This window comes from Stegostoma tigrinum, chromosome 36 (genome assembly GCF_030684315.1).
Source record: "Stegostoma tigrinum isolate sSteTig4 chromosome 36, sSteTig4.hap1, whole genome shotgun sequence".
Taxonomy (NCBI): Eukaryota; Metazoa; Chordata; class Chondrichthyes; order Orectolobiformes; family Stegostomatidae; genus Stegostoma; species Stegostoma tigrinum.
This window is the reverse complement of record NC_081389.1, coordinates 3,382,131-3,403,506: the sequence shown is the minus strand read 5'-3', so window position 1 is coordinate 3,403,506 and position 21,376 is coordinate 3,382,131. Positions and strand designations below refer to the sequence as shown.

The window sequence follows — 21,376 nt, the reverse complement described above, 5'->3', positions numbered from 1 at the left end:
GGACAGACTACAGCAGAGTTGCTAATGGGGAGGAAACTCCACACCACATTAAATCCAACCCTCCTGGACCTGGCATGGGGAGGCTGAAATTACATCCGGAGTGCAATTGCCATACACAAGACCCTGCTAATTGAGAGAGGCGGTTTAGTTCAGAGGATGAAGTTTGATGCCGAAAGCATGGAAATGGCCCTGTACAAGTAAAAGGCATGAGGTCAGGACCCGTAACATACAAAATTTGGGTCACAGAGGTTGTCCTGAATGAGCACATAGACCAGATGAAATCTGAAAACTCTCAAACCGGCAAAAATAAAACAAACATGGCGCCACTGAACAGCGAAAATGTGCTCCGCATCCGTGGGCCCTCTCCATGGAGAAACCTTTGGAGACTGATATGGACACTGGATGTCGCAGCCTCAATGCCTTTACCGCCTGAAAGGAGGATGAATTTCTTCTAAGACAGTATGGGAGCAAGAGGTGAGCTGTGGGCCAGTGGACACCTGTATCCGAGGCTGTCGGAGGAAATGGACCCAGTTAGAAAATGAGAGGCTACGAGAAAACAAGCCTACTTTCCCGCATTTGGAGGGAGAGGGATGTAATATTTGTGACCAGGTCAGCCAAGTGGCCCTTGTAGAATGAGTTCTTTTATATTGGGGCTGTTAATCTGGTCCAATCAGGGACCCCTAGCTGATAAATACAAACAAGAGTGTTTTGATTTAATCCCCCAACCTCCCCCTTCACTGAAAGTTTGTGCTTTGCTTGCTCTTGGTTGACTGGGTGTTTTTTCTGGCGGAACTGTCAAATGCAATTATCTTGCACTTGGTGTTTTTACTGACTCCTGCATGTGCACAAAAAAAATACAAACAGGAATGTTTTGATTTAATCTCCAACCTCCCCCTTTACTTTTTTTTTCACATACGTATTGCTTGTATCAGGCTTTACTTTTACGGGATCCATGGCCACACTTGTGTTTTTCCTGGTGGTGGAAATATTGAATAAAGTTATTTGCACAGCCATGTCTTCACTGAGCCTCTGTATACACACTATTGCACACCCAGGTGTGGTGGGGGCAAACCTGCAATACCATTATAAAGCAGTAGTGTGGGGTAACAAAAAACAGTGCATAGACAGGATTTTGAATCTCCTCAGTTCAGGGGACTGACTCTGAGGTGGGGGAAACATAAAAAGGAGTGTTAGAGGTTCTGCTCACTGAGAGCTAGCTCTGTTGAACCTGATCAAGTGTCAAAAAATTTTCTACATGTAAGTGGTGACTTGGTGACAGGATACTGGGCTCTAAAGTTACTTTACTGGCTAATGTTAGTGTGCCAGCAACCGAATTCAAGGCTGTACTCCCTATTAACGTGATGCTGCGTCCTTGTGCTTTACTGCCCAAATAAGGGAATAGACCATTTGGGACTGAGATGAGAAATGTCTTCGTTCTGAAGTTGGTGAATCTTCAGAATGCCCTGTCCTTGAGAGCTGTGGAGGTACAGTTGTTTAATATGCTCAAGCCTGAGACTGATGGATTTGTATGTGTTCTATTCTTATATATTTCTATGTAACCCACATGAAGGCATATCGGCATTATGCAGGAAAATGGTGATGAAGTAGAGGGTGAACCATGACCTCCTTGAATAGCAGAACGGTTTCAAAGGTTATGACCGACTGCTGCTCCTGTTTCTTTGTTATATGATTATTGATCTGTTTCTTCTAGGCATCAAAGAACTACAAAATTCTAACATCTGTATAAACCCTATAAACTTACATCTCATTGCTCAATTTATTTTCTGCTCTATTTTCAACAAACGTTTTGTAACTTAGTTTGTTGACAATGTGTCATGTATTCCAGTTAAATAGCACTACTTAGGAACATTTGGTTTTGTAACTGAGTCATACATCAAGATGCTAAAGGTAACAGTCATATTGCTTTCAAAACGTTTGCACATTATGTTCATTCTGAATGGCACACTAGAAGGGTGAATAAATGAATACTGGCTTAATACAACAGGTGGAGCTCACCTTGATAGAGTTACTAAATGTGTTAAACTATGCTTAATATTGGCAGTGACTTAACATGAAAAACCTAGTGTACTGTATTTACATAGTTTAAACATTTCTTGATATATAATTTAAGAGCCAATTTATCTAATGTTTAATTACAGAGATGCTGGTTGCCATTTCAAAATTACATTTGATATGAAAATCTCCTTTGGAACAGTTCAGGAAAATTATGGTTTCTTTGTGAAATCTGTGAAGCCTTCACAACCTTAACATAAATGTTTAATTGGACAGTTTACTTGTATTCCACTAGGCTTCTGGATTGGGTCGAATGAAACCAAATACACTTGTGATTGGATACAAGAGAGACTGGCGTACCGCTAATCCTCAAGATGTTGAAAATTACGTTGGCATTTTGCAGTAGGTGGTTCTTGCTATGATTTATAATTCTTAAAAGTAGTGACTTTTCATTGAGCAATATCAACAAATTCTCATGTTTTTATATAATCCAAAAATAATTTGCTATCCGAAAGCCAAACCTTTGGGATGTGTTGATTTATTTTATGGTTGCGGTTGGTAACTTTGATCATCCTGCAGTTCAGGTCTGGTTGGTGAGGTGGGCTGTCCCCAGAATATGCAGTAGAATGGAAACCACTCAAAATTCAGCTTTTGTTGACTATTAGATTAGAACCATGTCTGTGACTGTGTCTGTCTAATAGCATTCCTTTCACATTTCATGTTAGGGTAATTTTCTATGGAGCATGTAGAGCTATGTATTGGCATCATTGACAACTTTCGACTTTAAAGGAATTTGTCTTCTGGAGAAGAACTTCAGTTAATTCAATTTACTCTTTCAATTCTTTGGGTGAATGTGTGAAATGATTTGCTTGTGCAAACAATGCAGCCATCACTGTTTTAGCTCACTGGATTGACTAATTCTACCATTGCCACTTCCCTTGAAATAACCTATGCTGAAGAAGCTCAACACTGCTGTTATCATTAACTGACTTTTAATAGTGCAGATGGTAAGTTGTGCAACTCTTGATTGTTTGGCTCAAGCCTTAGATATCTAAAATGGTTGGTCACTTGGAGCGGCAATAGGGCGCACGTAGAGCGTGAGAGTGGCGGAAAGCATCATGGATATGGTGACACCCAAGGTGCAGATAGATAGATGGGTGACTGCTAGAAGCCGCAGGCAGCTAGTGCAGGAATCCCCTGTGGGTCGTCCCCCTCTCTAACAAGTATGCCATTTTGGATAATGTGTGTGTTGGGTGCGGCGGGGTGGTTTGGCGGGGGGGCGGTGACCTATCAGGGGATAGCAGCAGCAGCCAGACTGGTGGCCCCACGGTTGACTCTGTTCTTAAGGGAAGGACAAAGTTTCAGTGTGAGAAGTCCAACAGGTAGGGCACATGAACTTAGAGCTTGGATTAGTACTTGGAACGACAATGTTGTTGCTATTATAGAGACTTGGTTAAGGGAGGGACAGGATTAGCAGCTTAACGTTCCAGGATACAGATGTTTTCAGGTGGGATGGGGGAGGAATGTAAAGGGGGCAGCCGGTTTGCACTATTTGTTAAAGAGAATACCACAGCTGTACTGTGGGAGGACACCTCGGATGCTCATACTGTGAAGCAATATGGGTAGAGTTCAGGAATAGGAATGGTGCAGTCATAATATTTAGGGCTTACTATAGGCCTGTCAATAGCCAGCGGCAGATAGAAGAACCAATATGTAGGCAGATTTTGGCAAGATGTAAAATAACAGGGTTGTTGTCGTGGGTGATTTTAACTTCGCATATATTGACTGGGACTTACTAAGTGCTTGGGGTGTGAATGGGACAGAGTTTAAGGAGCATAAAGGAGGGCTACTTGAAACAGTATCTAGATAGTCCATCTAGGAAAGGGGTTGTACTGGACTTAATATTAGGGAATGACCGTGGCTAGCCGGTCAATGTCTTGGTAGGGGAGAAGCTCGGGCATAGTGATCATAATTCGATAAGCTTTAAGGTACCAACTGAAAGATAAGTGTAGTTGTCAGGTGAAGGTGCTAAATTGGGGGAAGGTTAATTAAACAATATTAGGCAGGAACTGAAGAATGTAAATTGGGGCAGAAGTTTTCGGGCAAATCAACATCTGGTATATGGGAGGCTTTCAAGTGTAATTTGAAAGGAACTTAGGACCAGCACGTTCCTGCAGAAATGCAGGATAGGTATGCCAAATTTAGGGAACCATGAATGGCAAGAGATATTGCAAGCCTAGTCAAGAAGGAAACATTTGTCAAGGCTAGGAGGCTGGGACCATGAAGCAAGGGTGGAATGCAAAGAAAATAGGAAGAAACTTGAGCAAGGAGTCACGCGGGCTAAAAGGGAGTTACGAAAAGTCATTGGCAACAGCATTAAGGATCTGTAAAACTATTATCTGTGATGGTTTTTGGACATGTCGTGAATGGGAGGGCAGCCAGGGAGGCATTGGCCCACTTGGGGACTGGGAAGCAAGTTTGTGTGTGGGGCCAGAGGATTTGAGCAAGATATTGAATGACTGCTTTGCTTCAGTGTACACCATGGAGAGGGACGTCGTGGCTGGTGAGTCTGGGGAGGGGTGTGTGGATAGTTTGGCTCAGGTTGAGATCAAAAGAGAGGAGCTATTGGGGGTCTTGAAAAACATTAAGATAGACAAGTTTTCAGGGTCTGATGCGACATACCTTAGAATACTGAGAGAGTCAAGGATATTGATAGGGCCTTGAGAGAAATCTTTTATATCCTTACTGGCTACAGAGTAGGTCCCAAAAGATTGGAGAATAGCCAGTGTTGGTCCTTTTTTAAATAAAGGTGACAAGGATAATCCAGCTAATTAGAGGCTAGTGAGCCTTACGTCAGTGTGGGGAAATTATTGGAGAAGATTCTTCAACGCTTGGAACGCTTAGACACTTTACTCCCACTTGGAATAGGTGGGCATGTTAGCGAGAGGCACCGTGGTTTTGTGAAGAGGAAGTGGTGTCTCACTAACTTGATTGAGTTTTTTTGAGTAAGTGATGAAGGTGATTGAGGATAGGGCAATGGATGTTGTCTGTCTGGATTTCAGTAAGGTCTTTGACAAGGTCCCTCATGGCAGACTGATACAGAAGGTAAAGTCGCAGAGGTGAGCTTGCAAGATGGACCAAAAACTGGCTCTGTCATAGAAGACAAGCTAGCAGTGGAAGGGTGCGTTTCTGAATGGAGGGCTATAACTAGTGTCATTCCTCAGGGATTAGCGATGGGACCTTTGAGATTTGTAATATACTTAAATGAATTGGAAAAAAGGTAACTGGCTTGATTAGTAAATTTGCAGTTGACACAAAGGTTGGTGGAATTGTGGATAGCAGTGGGGACAATCAGAGGATACAGCAGGATAAAGATCATTTGGTGACTTGGGCGGAGAGATGGTAGATGTAGTTTAATCTGGAAAAATGTGAAGTAATGTGTTTCGGAAGGTCTAATTCCAATGGAAAATATACAGTGAGTACTCATGAGTACTGATAAGCAGAGGGATCTGGTGTACACAGGTCACTGAAAGTGGCAACGCAGGTGGAGAAGGTAGCCAACAAAGTATATAGCATGCTTGCCTTCGTTGGCCGGGGCACTGAGTTTAAAAATTGGCAGGTAATGTTGCAGCTTTATAGAACCTTAGTTAGGCTGCATTTGGGCTATTGTGTTCAATTCTGATTGCCACACTAACAGAAAGATGTGGTGGCCTTGGAGAAGATACAGAAGATTTACCAGGGTGTTGCCTGGTGTGGAGGGCGTTATCTCTGAGGAGAGTTTGGAGAAACTTGGGTTGTTCTCACTGGAACACGGAGGTTTGAGGGGCAACCTGATAGAGGTCCACAAGGTTTTGAAGAGCATGGACAGACTGGACAGTCAGAAGCTTTTTCCCAAGGTGGAAGAGTCAGTTACTAGGGTGTACAGATTTAAGGTTGGAGAGACCGGTTTAAAGGTGATGTACGAGGCAAATTTTTTATACGGAGTGTGGTGTGTGTCTGGAAATCGCTGCTGGGAGAGGTAGTGGAAGCAGATACGATAGTGACTTTTAAAGGGCATCTTGTCAAATACATGAATAGGATGGGAATAGAGGGATATGGTCGATGGAAGGTTTCAGTTGTGCTGGGCAGCAGTTCGGTCAATGCTTAGAGGGCCGAAGGTCTGTCCTATGTTGTAATGTTGTTTGTGGATAGATCCTTTTTACAATCTTGCTTAATTTTCTCAGCACCTTACATTTCTTGATCAGCCTGTTTGCTGTAGTAATTTGTAAGGGCGCAAATGTGATATTGTTATGTGCCTGGCAAAGAGAATTTTCTCCTTCCCCAGAAACAGTACTTTTAATCACTTTCACATAGTGATGGATTACTTTAGCATTTCATAACTATAAATGGAGAAAACCCCTTTTAAAGCACATTTGAGGCTCTTGTGAATCTTGGATTGTAGATTCAGTCTGCAATTACAAATTTTGATTTAGGCTTCCAAATCATGGCCACCTTTCAGAAGATTGCAGAAATTCTGAAATACTGATTTGTGAATCGTGCCACCAACTTCTAAACAGCAGAGTGCAGGATTCCTGATCTGTCCCTTTTCCTATTTGCTAAACACAGTAAACTTCATTTAAAGCATCTCCTTACAAACCAACACACTAAGTAAAAAATGATAGGCCTCAAATATCAGAAGTATTACGTATTACCATCATCTCGTGATGTTGAGCAGTTGAGGGCACAAGTGAGAAGGCTCTTTGCCTTAAGTTTTATTTAAAGCAAAGCTGCAATATTATTAAGTGATTCGTGCTGTAAATAAAGTGTAGTGTGTATTGTTTCTATTACTTGGTGTGTTTTTACATTGATTATGTGGACCTCTTGATCAACTGGAATATTTGATTATTGGCACACGCCTGGTCCCATAAATGTTGGTTAATAAAATGTTTGCTGTAATACTAATCGTGTGTAGCCAGTGACAGGACAGTTATGTTGAGCTGAATTCAACAGAAATGCAAATACTGTATTTGAGGTATTTTAAGTTTGTATTTTCAGGATGGAGCTTTGCACATCTGGCGTCTGAAGTCCCATTTCAGAAATTCAGACATGTTGTTCAGCCCTGCAAGGTTTTCCATTAATAATTGGAAAAAAAATTGTTGACAATATGTCAATTTGAATACCTCCCATGAATCTGTTTACATGAAAGAGCGTTTATAAAATCTAACTTCAAGACAAAATATGATAGTACAGTACATTTTAGTGTAATATTTTGCTGTTCTGAAGCTTGTTTCTGATTTTACAGTGATGCCTTTGATTTTGAATATGGTTTGATAATTCTCAGAATTAGCCAAGGGCTTGACATCTCCCGTATCCTTCAGATTCAAGGTAGGATATTGCAGCAGCTGCATTAACCACCTATGCATAATAAACTGGAAATGGTGGGTAGAATTTAACTTCTCTGAGCCTGGAGGTGAGGGAATGGCTGCATGTGGTCATGAGAGTGTGGTATCTCCCTTCAATCAAGTTTCGGGTAGGACAGTTGTAGTTGGTGCTTCAGGTGAGGGCCTTAAGTGTTCATCCAGTTGTGGACAGGTTTCCTCATCCAGGGGGGCAATCCCAACTCTCTTGGATTTGCCGCCAGCCAGCTAGGTGGTGTGGGACCATCTTTCATGGGTATTCTGCCCTATTGACATATCTAGCTTTGGAAAAAGAGTCCCTGAAGGAAGTCTCCCACCTTTCCGTTAACCAATTGATTCCCCTCACCCTCTTCCCCTTGCAACATCCTGCACAGTTTCACGCTGTCCTAATCCAAATGAGCCACCACTCTGCGTGATCTTGGAAAACCCGGAGTTGAGTTATTGTTTCCCAAATGTGTATCAGTAGACAAAAATGAATGTGAAGATTTAAATGTATTCAGTTCTTTGATTAAACAGATCACTAAACATCTTCCAACTTGATGTTTGTTCATAATCTGAGAATTTGACAAAAATTCTTTTGTTTTCATTTATTTTATAGAAGAATTGCAGAGAAAGGAAGAAGAAAAAATAGCATTGGAAGCTGTGAAGAAAGATGAACAAGAGCATGGAAAACCAGGAATCCGCTCACTGAAATTCTTGAACAAAGCTGTCAAATATAGCAGTAATACCCTAGCAGTGAATGCTCAGAAAGGTAAAGTATATCTGTGTACATTACAGATAGCAAACACACATTGACCAATTGCTATCAATTTCACAGATTACTCCAAACTCTTTCCATAATGTCAAAGATCTCCAGGGAAATGGCAGGAAACTAGTATTTACTTCATTTCTCAGTGACTTGCTTGCCAGAGGCTGGATGTTAATCTTTTTTAAAAAAAATTCAGGTGATAACCAAGCATATCAGGTTGGTGGGAGGATTGTAATTCAGTGAGAATGTATAGATTCAATTCCCACCACTCCATTTATTTGAAAGGATAGGGGTAGAGTTTCACCTGGAAGCTCCCATGTTTGCCCTGGTCTTGGTTGGCAATGTTCTCCATTGGTACATAGGATAGGCCAAGTGTACGGTGAATAAAGTGTTTAGAACCCTTACCACAACCATTTTGAAAGTTGAAATACTTTACACTACTGGCCTCCTTACTGGTAGAACTTATTTGTTAATAAATTTTGGAGGCTTTTTCTGACTGAAAACATCAATTCTATGGTGAAAAATTCTAATTTTAACTTGAGTAAGAAGCAGATTTTCTTGCTTGTCCCATTCCTTCGCTCTCATCAATGTGTTAAAAGGAACAAATACTGTGGACGGCTGATGAGTAATCCACTGCAATTTTGGGAATTCTGCAGTTCATTTCCAAGTTGCTAGCCACCTTTCACCATTTCAGAGATTAGCATAGTGAAGTCTGGGCCAGATTTTCTCTGCAGCACAGTTTGAGAAGCTGGGTGGTTCCAGATCTGAGGACAGCAGTGCCAAGTTTACACAGTTTAATTTCTGAGTGTGGTTGTAGTCATTATAGAAATGCATGCAGGTGTGTGATTTTAATTTGCTATAGATTGATTGTAAATTCTTGTCAGGCATACAGTTACAAGTTAGTTTTGATAGCATGTGTGAATGCAAAACAAAACCTGAACCTGCAAGGTAACCCAGGCATTAGTGACTGTGTGCACAATTTTAAACTGCAACAGTGAGAATGTGATGTATTCGGGCAAGGGATCAGATTTGGGGAAAAAAGCAGTAAATTAGAGACAGACAAAAGAGAGGATATGGGAGAAGATTAACGACTATGACCAGGAGCAGTAGTGTACACAAATTGAAGAATCAATTGATAGATAAGGGTAATGACTACAAGCATAAAGCTAAAGATTGAGTGTGAATGGATTTGGCATTCTACACAATATAGTTAAACAGGGAACACAGAAAATGAATATGATCCCGGTAGCCATCAGAGACCTAGCAGTAGGGTGAGGTTGATTGGCACTTGACTATTGAAGGATACAGGATATATTGGAAGTACAGGAAGCTAGGGAGCCATTGAAGAGTGGCTCTCTTAATTATGGTTTTGTATAATAGATAGGGTTGGTCTAGATTTGCAAAACTGGAATGTGGAAACAGTTTAGGGAGAGGTGAGAAATTTGTAAAGGTAGGAAGTCACATGTGGGAGTGTTGTAAAAGCCCCCTAACGAACTACATGTAAAGAATAAGACAATTGGAGCTTTTAGAAAGGCACTTCAAAACGTCTGGGATTTCATACATAGACTGGAAAAATCAAACAAAGGGTAGCCTTACTGTGGAGTTCATAGAATATTTTTGGCGTAATTTCTTAAGCATTGTGATCTAGAGTCATCCAGAAAACAGGCTATCGCCAAACCTGGTGGTGTGAAAGTAAACAAGATTGAGAAATGATCTCATGTTGAAGGTCCCCTGAAGTAGCAGCAAATTAATATGATTGAATTTTGCATATAGTTTGAGGGAGCGTGGGCCAGGTCTGGGCTCTTTAAATTTAAGGAGAGTTATGAGAGCATGACAGCAGAACTGGCTTAAATGAATAAACAAATTAAGGGATATGTCAGTAGAGTTGCAATGCCAGATATTTGAAGGTGTATTTCAGTATACTGAGAATAGATGCATTCTAAAAAATTAAGAAGATTGGCAGAGAAGTTTACCATCCACGGTTAACTAGAAAGATAGTATAAAATTCAGTAAAAATCATAATTGTGCAGACCAAAAAATTGGACAGAATATTAAAAAATGAAAATGACTTCAACTAATAAGGAGTGGAAGATTAGGATTTGAGAGAAAGTTATCAAATATAAAAACATGGTAAGAATATTGAGAAATATTTCTAAAGATTTACAAAGTGAGTGTTAATTCTCTGAAAAACTTGAATTGATAATGGAAAATCAAGAGAAGGCAGATGAATTAAACAAATAATTTGCATCAGTCTTCACTATGTATTACTATTGTGCTTGCAACATCCAAGAAGGAGCTACAAATCAGAACTGGAGGGAGGAAACTCAGTAAATTACTATCTTCCACCTGAGTAAGTTGTTGTAGCTGTGAGTTTACAAGTGCCTTTTCCAAAACTTTCAATTCCGCAGCCCCCAACTATGGACATTCAGATTCTATACACGTGCATCCCTCATGAGGATGACCTAAAAGCCTCCTGTTTCTTCCTCTCCCATAGGCCCACCCATTCCTCCTCCACTGACACACACATTTGCTTAGCGGAACTGGTCTTCACCCTCAACAACTTCTCCTTTGATTCTTCCCACCTCCTACAAACCAAAGGAGTTGGCTATGGGCACCCGCATGACCCTGTGCTATGTGTGCCTCTTTGTGGGATCTATGCAACAGTTGCTTATAAGCAACTATAACGGCACCATCCCTCACCTCTTTAAGCGAGGAACTTAAACAGTTCACCAACTTTGCCAACATCATTCACTACACCCTCAAAATAGCCTGGACTGTTTTTGACACCACCTTCCTCTTCCTGGACCTCTGTCTCCATCTCCAGCAAGTAACTCACCACTGAGATCCATTTCAAACCTGACTCTCTCAACTATCTTGACTACACTACCTGTTAAAATGCTGTCCCATACTCCCAATGCCTCTGCTGGTCTGCTACCAAGATGAGGCATCCTACTCTAGGACTTCCCAGATATCTTCCTACTTCAGGGACCATAGTTTCCCCTCCTCTGTTGTTAAGGATGCCCTTGTCCACATCTCCCCTATTTCCTGCATCTCTGCCCTCCAATCCTCTTTCCCCCCCACCCCCCCAATCAACAAAAAGAAAAGATAGAGTCCCCTTGGGCCTCACAAACCACCCCATGAACCTCTGAATATAATGCATCATCCTGCAACATTTGTGCCACCCACAATCAGAACCCACTACCAAAAATGTATTTCCCTCCCCACCCCTGTCTGCTTTCCACAGGGACCATTCACTCTGTGACTTCCTTGTCAGCTCTACGCTCCACTCCCCACCAACATCCCACCACACCCAGTATCTTTTTCTGCAACCACAGGAGGCGCAACACCTGCCCCTACACCTCCCCTATCACCTCTGCCCAAGGCCCCAAACAATCCTTACGAATCAGAGATTCACCTACACTTCATCTAACCTCATCTACTGTATCCGTTGCCTCCGATGTGGTCTCTATCAGGGAGACCAAACACAGATCAAGGCCAGTTCGCGGAGCATCTCCGCTCTGCATACACCAACCAGCCTGACCTTCTGGTTGCCATCCACTTTAACTCCCCCTCCCACTCCCTTGCCAACGTGTCTGTCCTTGACCACCTCCGTTGTTAGAGTGAGACCAAATGCAAACTGGAGGAACAGCACCTCCTATTTCACCTTGGGAGCTTACAGCCCAATGGCCTGAATGTTGACCTCTCCAGTTTTAAAATCCCTCCTCTCTCCACCTATCTGTCTTTTGACTCACCTACCCACTCCAATCTTCCCACTGACCAACTACAACAACCCTCTATCTCCGTATCACCTCCTCCCTCCTCTCTCCTCTGTCCCATCCCATTCCCTCCTTATCTGCAGCCCTGAAGAAGGTGTCTGACCTGAAACATTGACTTTCCTCCTTCACAGATGCTGTGTAGCCTGCTGTTCACTTCCAGCTCCAAAGTTTTTGACTCTAGCTTATAGCATCTGAGTCCTTTCTGTCCCCAAATGCCTGGTTATGAGTGCCTTCGTAGAATCTTGAAAGAATGGCTAATAAGATAGTTGATGTATTGATCTGTGCAAGGTTTAGGTTGGAAATCAGACAACGTAACTCCTTTACTTAAAAGGAGGGAGAGACACATTGGGAAATGAGGGGAAAATGTAGTTAAATTGGTTAAGTTTCAAGGTAATCAGGCAGAGTCAGCTTGGTTCTCTGGATGTGGGGTAATCTGTTGGACTTTCTCAAAAGTGACAGGTGCTGTGGATGAAGGAGACTGGTGGCTGTACTTCGATTTCCAGAATGGATAAATGCTGTACAATATGAAAATTAAAAGTTTGTGATATTGAAGGTAGCCTATGGACGTAGATGGCAGATTGGTTAGCTAACAGAAAGCATGTAAGTATGCTTAAATAGCTGTTTTTCAGGTTAGCAAGATATAAAAAGTGGTGTCCCATGGATCAATGCCAGGACCTCAGCAGTTTACAATTTGTATAAATGACTTAAAAGAATGGACAGCAAGTATGGTTGCCAATATTTCTGATGACACGGTAAGAAAATGAGTTTCAAAGCCGGCTTAAGTAGCCTGTAGAAAGATGGAGCGGTTACATAGTGAACAGAGATCTGGCAAATAAATCATAATGTGGGAAAATGTGAAACTGTGCATTTTGGACAGAATTAAAATCATATTTAATGGTGAGAGGTTGTAGAACTGAGAGAGAGATTTAAGTGCCCTGGTGTATGGACCACAAAAGGCCACTTTTACATTCAAAACTCAACACAATTTCTTACATTCTGTTAGTTTTCCCCGTTACTTGATGTACTTGCTTAAAGTACATAATTAGGAAAACTAACAATGTAACAAACTATTGTGTAGATTTTCAAATAAAAAAATAGAAATTATGCTTCAGTTAAACAAGGCAGTAGTGAGACCACCTCTTGAGTACTGTACATAGTGCTATCTACAAGAAGATAACTGACAGAAATTCATTAAGGCTCCTTAGACAGTACATTCCAAACCCACAATCACTGCCACCTCGAAGAATAAGGGCATCAGGTGCATAGAATATAGCCATCTGCGAGTTCCTCTTCTTGTTGTTACTCTTTAATTTGATTTCATAGATCTCTTGACGTACCAAATGAGTATGTTAGGACCTCATCAGCATCTTGTGATCTCTTGAGTCATTAAGAGTTCGTCATTAAAGGCGCATTCACGTAAAACGTCACCTTTGCCTTTGGTAATGGCATGCAGTTATTGGATTGCATTCCCATCACATTGCAACTGCCATATGCTCTCTCATGCGATGACAGAGTGTGCTAGAAGAGCTATACTGTTGTAGGTTTTGTGGAGATGGGAGGGTAGCTGGCAATGTTGGTAAGGGACTTTCTGGCAGCTGCTTCATGCCAAGGCCGCATTGACATGTTCTTCAGCCACTTTACATGAAGTCAGGCTTACTGTTGTGCATGGGAAGAGATATTGTAATGATGGAAAGTAATGCAGCAGTAGTGGATGATTCCAATCTGTTTGATGTTGAATGCAAGAACTTCTGTCTTGAACCACAAAACAGTACAGAAACACTTGGAGTACATGCTGGCTGGGACCTTGACCAGGTGAGACTAACCTCTTTGGGGCTACAACCTGTGGGGAAGGATGCTGGGATAAAGTGTTTATGATGGAGTAGGATATGGCAGATAGAGAATGTGGGAAAATAGCAACCTCTTGAAAAATGTCCATATTACAGAGGAAGTGGTTCTGAGCATGTTAAAACGCATAAAGGCGGATAACCTCCGGGACCTGATCAGGTGTACCTTAGAACTCTGTGAAGCTAGGGAAGTAATTGCTAGGTCCCTTGCTGAGATAATTGTATCATCGATGGCCACAGTTGAGGTGCTGGAAGACTGTGTCTGCTGCTTTTTGTCATTTTATATAAATGATTTAGATGTGCACATAGGAGGTATGGTTAGTAAGTTTTCAGATTACTCCAAGTTGGAGGTGTAGTGGACAACAAAAGATTTTACTTCAGAATGCAATGGGAGCTTGATCAGATGGGCCAATGGATTGAGGAGTGGCAGATGGCATTTAATTTGGATAAATGCGAGGTGCTGCATTTTGGAAAGGCAAACCAGGGCGGGACTTATTCACTTAATGGTAGGGCCCTAGGGAGTGTTGCTGAACAAAGACATTGGAATGCATATTCATGGTTCCTTGAAAATGGATCACAGGTAGAATAGGCTAGTTAGGAAGGCGTTTTGTACGCTTGCCTTTATTGGTCAGTGCATTGAGTACAGGAGTAGGGAGATCATGTTGCTGCTGTACAGGGCATTAGTCAGGGTACTATTGGAATACTGTGTGGAATTCTGATCTCCCTGCTATGGGAAGGATGTTATGAAACTTGAAAGAGTTTTTAAAAAAAATTTACAGGAATGTTGCCAGTGTTGAAGGGTTTGAGCTATAAGGAGAGACTGAATAGACTATTTTCCCTGGAGCGTTGAAGGCTGAGGTGTGACATTTGTCACGTTAATTTCATAGAAGTTTATAAAATCATGAGGGGCATTGATAAGGTAAATAGATGAGGTTTTTTTTCCCTGGGGTGGGGCAATCAAAAGCTAGAGAGCATAGGTTTAAGGTGAGACAGGAAAGAGATTTGAAAGGGACCTAATGGGCAACAACTTCATGCAGAGAGTGGTGGTGTATGGAATGAAGTGGTGGAGGCTGGTACAGTGACACCATTTAAATGGCATCTGGATGGGTATGAATATGAAAGGTTTAGAAGGATATGCGCCAAATCTTGGCAAATGGAACTAGATTGATTTAGGGTATATGAATGGCATGGACAAGTTGGAACAAGGGGTTTGTTTTCATGGTGTACAACTCTAACCCTGGGGCAAACTCATCCCAGTAGTCTTGAAATTCAGGGCCACTGTTAACATTGCATTCATTTCAGGGAGCTACTGAGATCTCGAAACTCAAGCCTACCCAGAATGTCTTTGCTGTCTCTGCAAATCGATTTCCTGCAAGTTTAGTGTGTGATCGATTGCATTTAGAGCATGTTCATGAACCAACAGTTTTTACCAACAGAAAAGGGGTTTGCTCCCTTAATTTTCAAGTAATTTGTGTTCATGACAGCCCATAAAGCAGGTCTGCACTGGATATACAGGGAGCCGCCATGATCCGTATGCCCTAACATGCTGCCTGATGCCAACTTGAGAGATCCTGTTGGGTGGATGCTGGGCAGCCAGGGATATTTCTTCTGTACCTGGCTGATGACGCATCTAAGAAATCTGCAGACATCTGAGAGAGGTTCAACGATACTTTTCTGCCAGGGCCATTGTACGTTGGATCGTAGACTTTCTGAAGATGAGGTCCCAATATCCAGACTGATCAAGCATATGGCATGCAATATACTCCAGATAGGATACCCTGCATTATTGTAACGCGCTTGGCCACTGTTGACTGAGGATTAGATGCAATAGAGAACAGAGGAGGAGGATTCAGAGATTGCTTTGACCAGCATCCAGGCCATGAAATGGGGTAATATTCCATTGAGTCACAGAGCCCAGAGGCAGTCCTCTCCTTGATGAGTAGTTTGGATACCTCCTGAGACCACATTATGTGCCTTACTCCCTCCCTACCGTTGCAGTTGTTCAGAATACAATGAGCTTTCACTGTACTGTTGTAATATCTGAGCAACCTCCGTGCCCATTCTTTCTTGAAAATGGGCTATGAACATTTTGAATGTGTTTCTTCCATTCAGCTTAACTTTTACAATAAATTGAAATGTGTTTTGACCTTTGCTCATTTTAAATGAGACCAAAGATCCCAGACCTAAGACCGTTCCACCCTCATTCTCAGGTTCCCATAAAAGTGCTTTTTGTGGGATCCTCCAATTGAGCATTCGTGCCTTTGGTTTGACCTCTAAGCCTTGTTGTTACTCTTGAATCTGTAACACCTTTTATTCCAGTTTCTAGATATGTGGTTCCCTGACAGGAAGTGATCTGAAGTCACCCTGTTTGATTATTGAAGAATTTCAAGATGTGGCCACTGAAAGACTATGTATCCTGTCATTTCATATCTTTCACTTTGGAGAACCTTCTCGTCTGTTGGAAGAATTAGACTACAACAGAATAATAGAGCAATAGAAGTGAATATTTATTTGCAGAACTGCACATTATGGGCAATGAGCATCCACGTCACCAGTGTGCCCTCAGACTTTTGTAGCTGGGGTGGATAGAGCCTGCTAACTTCTACATCCTGGTGTCTGTGAAGTCTTTGGTAAACATCTTGTCGGGCCTCTGAAACTAGAGGGTCTTGACATGCTGAGAGTCTCCTGCAGAGCTATATTCTTGCCCTCCAACGTGAGCTGCTGCAGGCATTAATTCACTGATAGAGAAGAGTTGGAGGTGCATGGCACTTCTGGTGTATCCTAATAAGAAGCTGGTGTGGTATCTGTCTGTCATTTCTCCTACCTGTGGGTGCCTATTGGTACAATTTTGCCCCCTTGAAAAGCACCACCTGGAATGAGCTCAAGATGTCTTGTCCCCTGATGTCTTGCCATGATGCTGAACATCCACCACTGGCGTACAAGTCTGAATGCTTATCCAGAAGCCACTCTGTGCTTCTAGACCTGAATCTCTCCAAGTCTCTCCAACTGTTCCAGGAGACTGTCCAGTTCTCACATCCCCTAAAGCCAGCAGAACACTGGCAGACATTTTTGCTTAGATCTACCTGAGTTGTCTCATGCTGTCTGTCTCCCTCGCCCCTGGCCGGTCTCGCTCTCGCTCGCCCTCTTGTGCGCCTGCTCTCTGTCGCTCACACGCAGTGTCTGTCCATAAGCTTATGGCTGCATACAGATTAACGGTTTCTCTATGGGACTCTGGAGGTGTGTGCTCTCCTGCAGTCCTCCAAGTGTTAGTCGCCACCCAAGTTTACTCCAGCTAATGTCTGAGGTGACCTGTTTCTGTGTAGCTGGAGAATGCACCTGGATCCTGTGAAGTGAGGTAGTGCTGGGTTCCTCAAAAGCTCAGGCTGTGGATTCTTGCATTGAGCCTTATGTTGGTCCTGACAGTGCTTGCAGAATAGAAGAGGAAAAAAATAGTTGAAGATGCAGAGTAATTTGCACAGTTCAGTGAATTTGCCTCTGTACATACAAGAGGAGATGAGAATTTGAAAGAACTGTCATGCTAGATTTGATGCTAACCCTGTTTCTGTCTCTACAGCTGCTGCCAGACTTGCTCAGTTTTTATAGCACTTCTTTTAATTTCAGATTTACTGTATCTGTATATTTTACTTTCATAGGATATGAGAGCAAGTTTACTTTGAGTTTCTTGTCCATTCAAATCTCTTTGTTGTTCCAAGATGGTCCCAGTCTTCCTTGACCAGCTTTCTAAAAGTGGTTGAGAATCTTTGTCTGAAACCCCTCTGCCAGTCTTGACTGTGGTGGGAATGGTACAGGAGCATTTTGTGGGCAGGCGTAACCATATAAGATAATGAGGTCTTCCCCAGTAAATGAGGAGGAATTGCAGTACTCCAGAAGGGCTAGTGATTTGAGAGCATGATATCATTATGAGCCTTAGCTTACTCATCATCCATGTGATGCTAAGGCTTGCAGGCTTTGAGCTTTTGTGAGATGTCTGTGCAATGAAGGAGTTAAACTGACTGATACTTTGAGTAGCAGAGAGAAAATGGATCACAGTAGATCATTCATTATTCCAGAAATGCTTGACGTGCTGTTTGTGAGTGTTACTGGCATTGAATTGTACTTTCTTATCTCAGGGCAGATAGGCTTGATGAAATGGCATTAAAGCGTGATAGTGAGCATTGTGTATATAGTCATGCACCCATTTTTCAGGAACAGTCTGTCCCATCCAGCAGCAACCGCAGAGCAGCATCACTAAAACTGGATCAGAGGTAGTAGGAACCTCAGATTCTCCTGCATCTGCAATAACAAGGTGTAGATCTGGATGAACATAGCAGGCCAAGTAATATCAGAGGAGTAGGAATGTTGATGTTTCGGGCCTAGGCAATTCTTCAGAAATGGGGGAGGGGTAGGGGATTCTGAAATAAATAGGGAGAGAGGGGGAGGTGGATAAAAGATGGATAAAGGAGAAGATGGGTGGAGAGAAGATAGACAAGTTAAAGAGGCAGGGGTGGAGCCAATAAAGGTGAGTGTAGGTGGGGAGTTAAGGAGGGGATAGGTCAATCCAGGGAGGACAGACAGGTCAAGGGGGCAGGATGAGGCTAGTAGGTAGGAGATGGGGGTGGGGCTTGAGGTGGGAGGAAGGACAGGTTAGGGAGACAGACAAGCTGGACTCGTTTTGGGATGTGGTTGCGGGAGGGGGAGATTTAGAAGCTTGTGAAGTCCACGTAGATACCATTTGGCTGCAGGGTTCCCAAGTGAAATATGAGGTGCTGTTCCTGCAACCTTTTGGGTGGCATTGTCATGGCACTGCAGGATGCCCATGATGGACATATCGTCCATGGAGTGCGAGGGGGAGTTGAAATGGTTCGTGACTGGGAGGCGCAGTTGTTTGTTGCGAACCGAGCGTAGGTGTTCCACAAAGCAGTCCCTAAGCCACCACTTGGTTTCCCTGATGTAGAGAACGCCACATCTGGAACAGCAGATACAGTATACCACATTAGCAGTTGTGCAGGTGAACATCCACTTGATGTGGAAGGTCTTCTTGGGGCCTGGGATAGGGGTGACAGGGGCAGCTGAAGCCCTTCCTGTGGTTGCAGGGAAAGTGCCGGTTGTGGTGGGCCTGGAGGGGAATGTGGAGCGGGCAAGGGAGTCACAGAGAGTGGTCCCTCTGGAAAGCAGATAAGGGTGGGGCTGGAAAAATGTCTTTGGTGGGGTTGGATTGCAGATGGCGCACAGTTCCAGAGGATGATGCGTTGGATCCAGAGATCGGTGGAGGGCGAGGGGGATTCTGTTTTGGTTGTTATTGCGGGGTGGGGGTGTGAGGGATGAGTTGTGGGAAATGCAGGAGAACACGGTCAAGGATGTTCTTGACTACTGTGGGTTGTGGTTAGTTGTGGTCCTTGGGGGGGAAAAAAAATCTGAGATGCTCGGGAGTGGATTGCTTCATCCTGGGAGAAGATACAATGGAGGCTAAAGAATTCGGAATAGGAGATGGCGTTTTTGCAGCAAGGTGAGTGGGAGGAAGTGTATTCTAGGTAGCTTTGGGAGTCAGTTGGCTTGAAATGGATATTGGTTTCTAGGTGGTTGCCAAAGATGGAGACCGAGGCCCTGGAAGGAGAGAGAGGTATTTGAAATGGTCCAGGTGAACGTAAGGTTGGGGTGGTCGGATGGCTGGTGTTGGTCGGAGCGGAGTTGGTCGGTAAGCCCTGATGTTGGCGGCGGCAGCTCTGTCCTCGATGCTGTGGTGTTGGCCTTGGAAACGGAGGCCACAGCATCAGCAGCAGTGTCAATGGCTGTGTTCACCAGTACAGCAAAAGCCATCGACACTGCTGCTGAGGACGCTGCCTCTGCTGCTGCCAACATCCAGGACTTACCAACCAACTCCGCCTTGCCCACCAGCTCCTTAGTTCGCAGCTCCAGAGAAGGTAATAGCAGCCAATGCTGTCTTCCCCATCCACACCCCCCGACCTCCCCCTTACTGAGGACACACAGTCAGTCCTCTGTAAAGGGCTCACCTTTATCCCCCTCCACCCTAATATTTATGAATATCGTTCACGCTTGGACATTGAACAAGTTTTTCTGCCACCTCTGCCTGCGTGCTTTCTTTTTTAACAGTGAGCCTGACCCGTTCTCCTGCTCCAACAGACACCCTCCTCCTGGACACCACCCCGAGGCCTCCTATCCTCCTTTGACCTCTTCTTCATCTCCAACTTCCAACTGCTGTCGAGCCATCAATTGCCTCAGCCTCTTGCCCCACCCTGCTCACTCCAACCTCTCCCCCACAGAATATGCAGTCCACTGCTCCAATCCCAACCTCACCATAAAAGCCCGCAGACAAGGGAGGCACAGTTGTAGTATGACGCACTGACTTCTACGTCACCAAGGCCAGACACCAGCTCTCTAAGACCTCCTACCGCCCCCTTGATCATGACCCCACTCCCGACCACCAAAACATCATCTCCCAGACCATCCACGGCCTCATCACTTCAGGTGACCTCCCACCCACCGTCTCCAACCTCATCGTACCCCACCCCCGCACCGTCCATTTTTATCTCCCTCCCAAAATCCACAAACCTGACTGCCCTGGTTGACCCATTGTCTCTGCCTGCTCCTGCCCCACTGAACTTATCTCTACTTATCTCGACTCCATTTTCTCCCCTTTGGTCCGGCAACTCCTCGTGTGCCTATGATATTACCCATGCCCTCCACCTCCTTCAAAACTTCCAATTCCCTGGTCCCCAACACCTCATCTCTACCATGGACGTCCAGCCCTTATAACATTTGCATTCCCCATGCAGATGGCCTGAAGGCCCCCTGCTTCTTGCTGTCCCGCAGGCCTGATCAGTCCCCCTCCACTGACACCCTCATCCGCTTAGCCGAACGCGTCCTCACCCGTAACAACTTTTCTTTCAATTCCTCCCACTTCCTGCAGACAAAAGAGGGTGACCATGGGTATCCGCATGTGCCCAAGCTATGCCTCCCTCTTTGTAGATTACGTGGAACAACCCCTCTTCCAAAGTTACACTGGCCATATCCCCCACCTCTTCCTCCGTTGCATTGCTGACTGTGTAAGTGCTGCCTCGTGCTTCCACAAGGAGCTCGAACAGTTCACCCACTTTACCAACATCTTCCACCCCAACTTTAAGTTCATCTGGACCATCTCTGATACCTCTCTCTCCTTCCTGGACCCCTCTCCTTCCTGGACATCTCTGGCAACCACTGGGAAACTGATATCCGTTTCAAGCCTACCGACTCCCACAACTACCTAGAATACACCACCACCCACCTTCCGGCAAAAATACCATTCCCAATGCCTCTGCCGTATCTGCTCCCAGGTTGAGACAATCCACTCCAGAACATCTCAGATTTCTTATCTTTCAAGGACGGCAACTCTTTTACCCTGCCCCCACCCCCAAAAAACAAGTGGTTGAGAACACCCTTGACCGTGTCTCCGGCATTTCCCACAACTCATCCCTCACACCCCCTCCCCGCAATAACAGCCAAAACAGAATCGCCCTCGTCCTCACCAACCTCCCCATCAACCTCTGGATCCAAGACATCATTCTCTGACACTTCTGCCATCTGCAGTCTGACCCCATCACC

At 43.8% G+C, this 21,376-nt stretch overlaps 1 protein-coding gene across 9 annotated transcripts in view; it reads left to right on the top strand.

Annotated features, from left to right (window-relative positions):
* slc12a1 (solute carrier family 12 member 1) overlaps positions 1-21,376 on the top strand; it is a 133,838-nt gene that overhangs the window by 94,068 nt on the left and 18,394 nt on the right. For 8 of the 9 annotated variants that reach the window (XM_048520510.2, XM_048520509.2, XM_048520508.2 and 5 more), the window contains 3 exons: positions 2,309-2,415; positions 7,295-7,377; positions 8,008-8,160. In XM_048520510.2, the coding sequence (XP_048376467.1) occupies positions 2,309-2,415; positions 7,295-7,377; positions 8,008-8,160 (343 nt within the window). The remainder of the gene's footprint in view (positions 1-2,308; positions 2,416-7,294; positions 7,378-8,007; positions 8,161-21,376) is intronic. The other variant, XR_007246462.2, reaches the window with a different exon arrangement.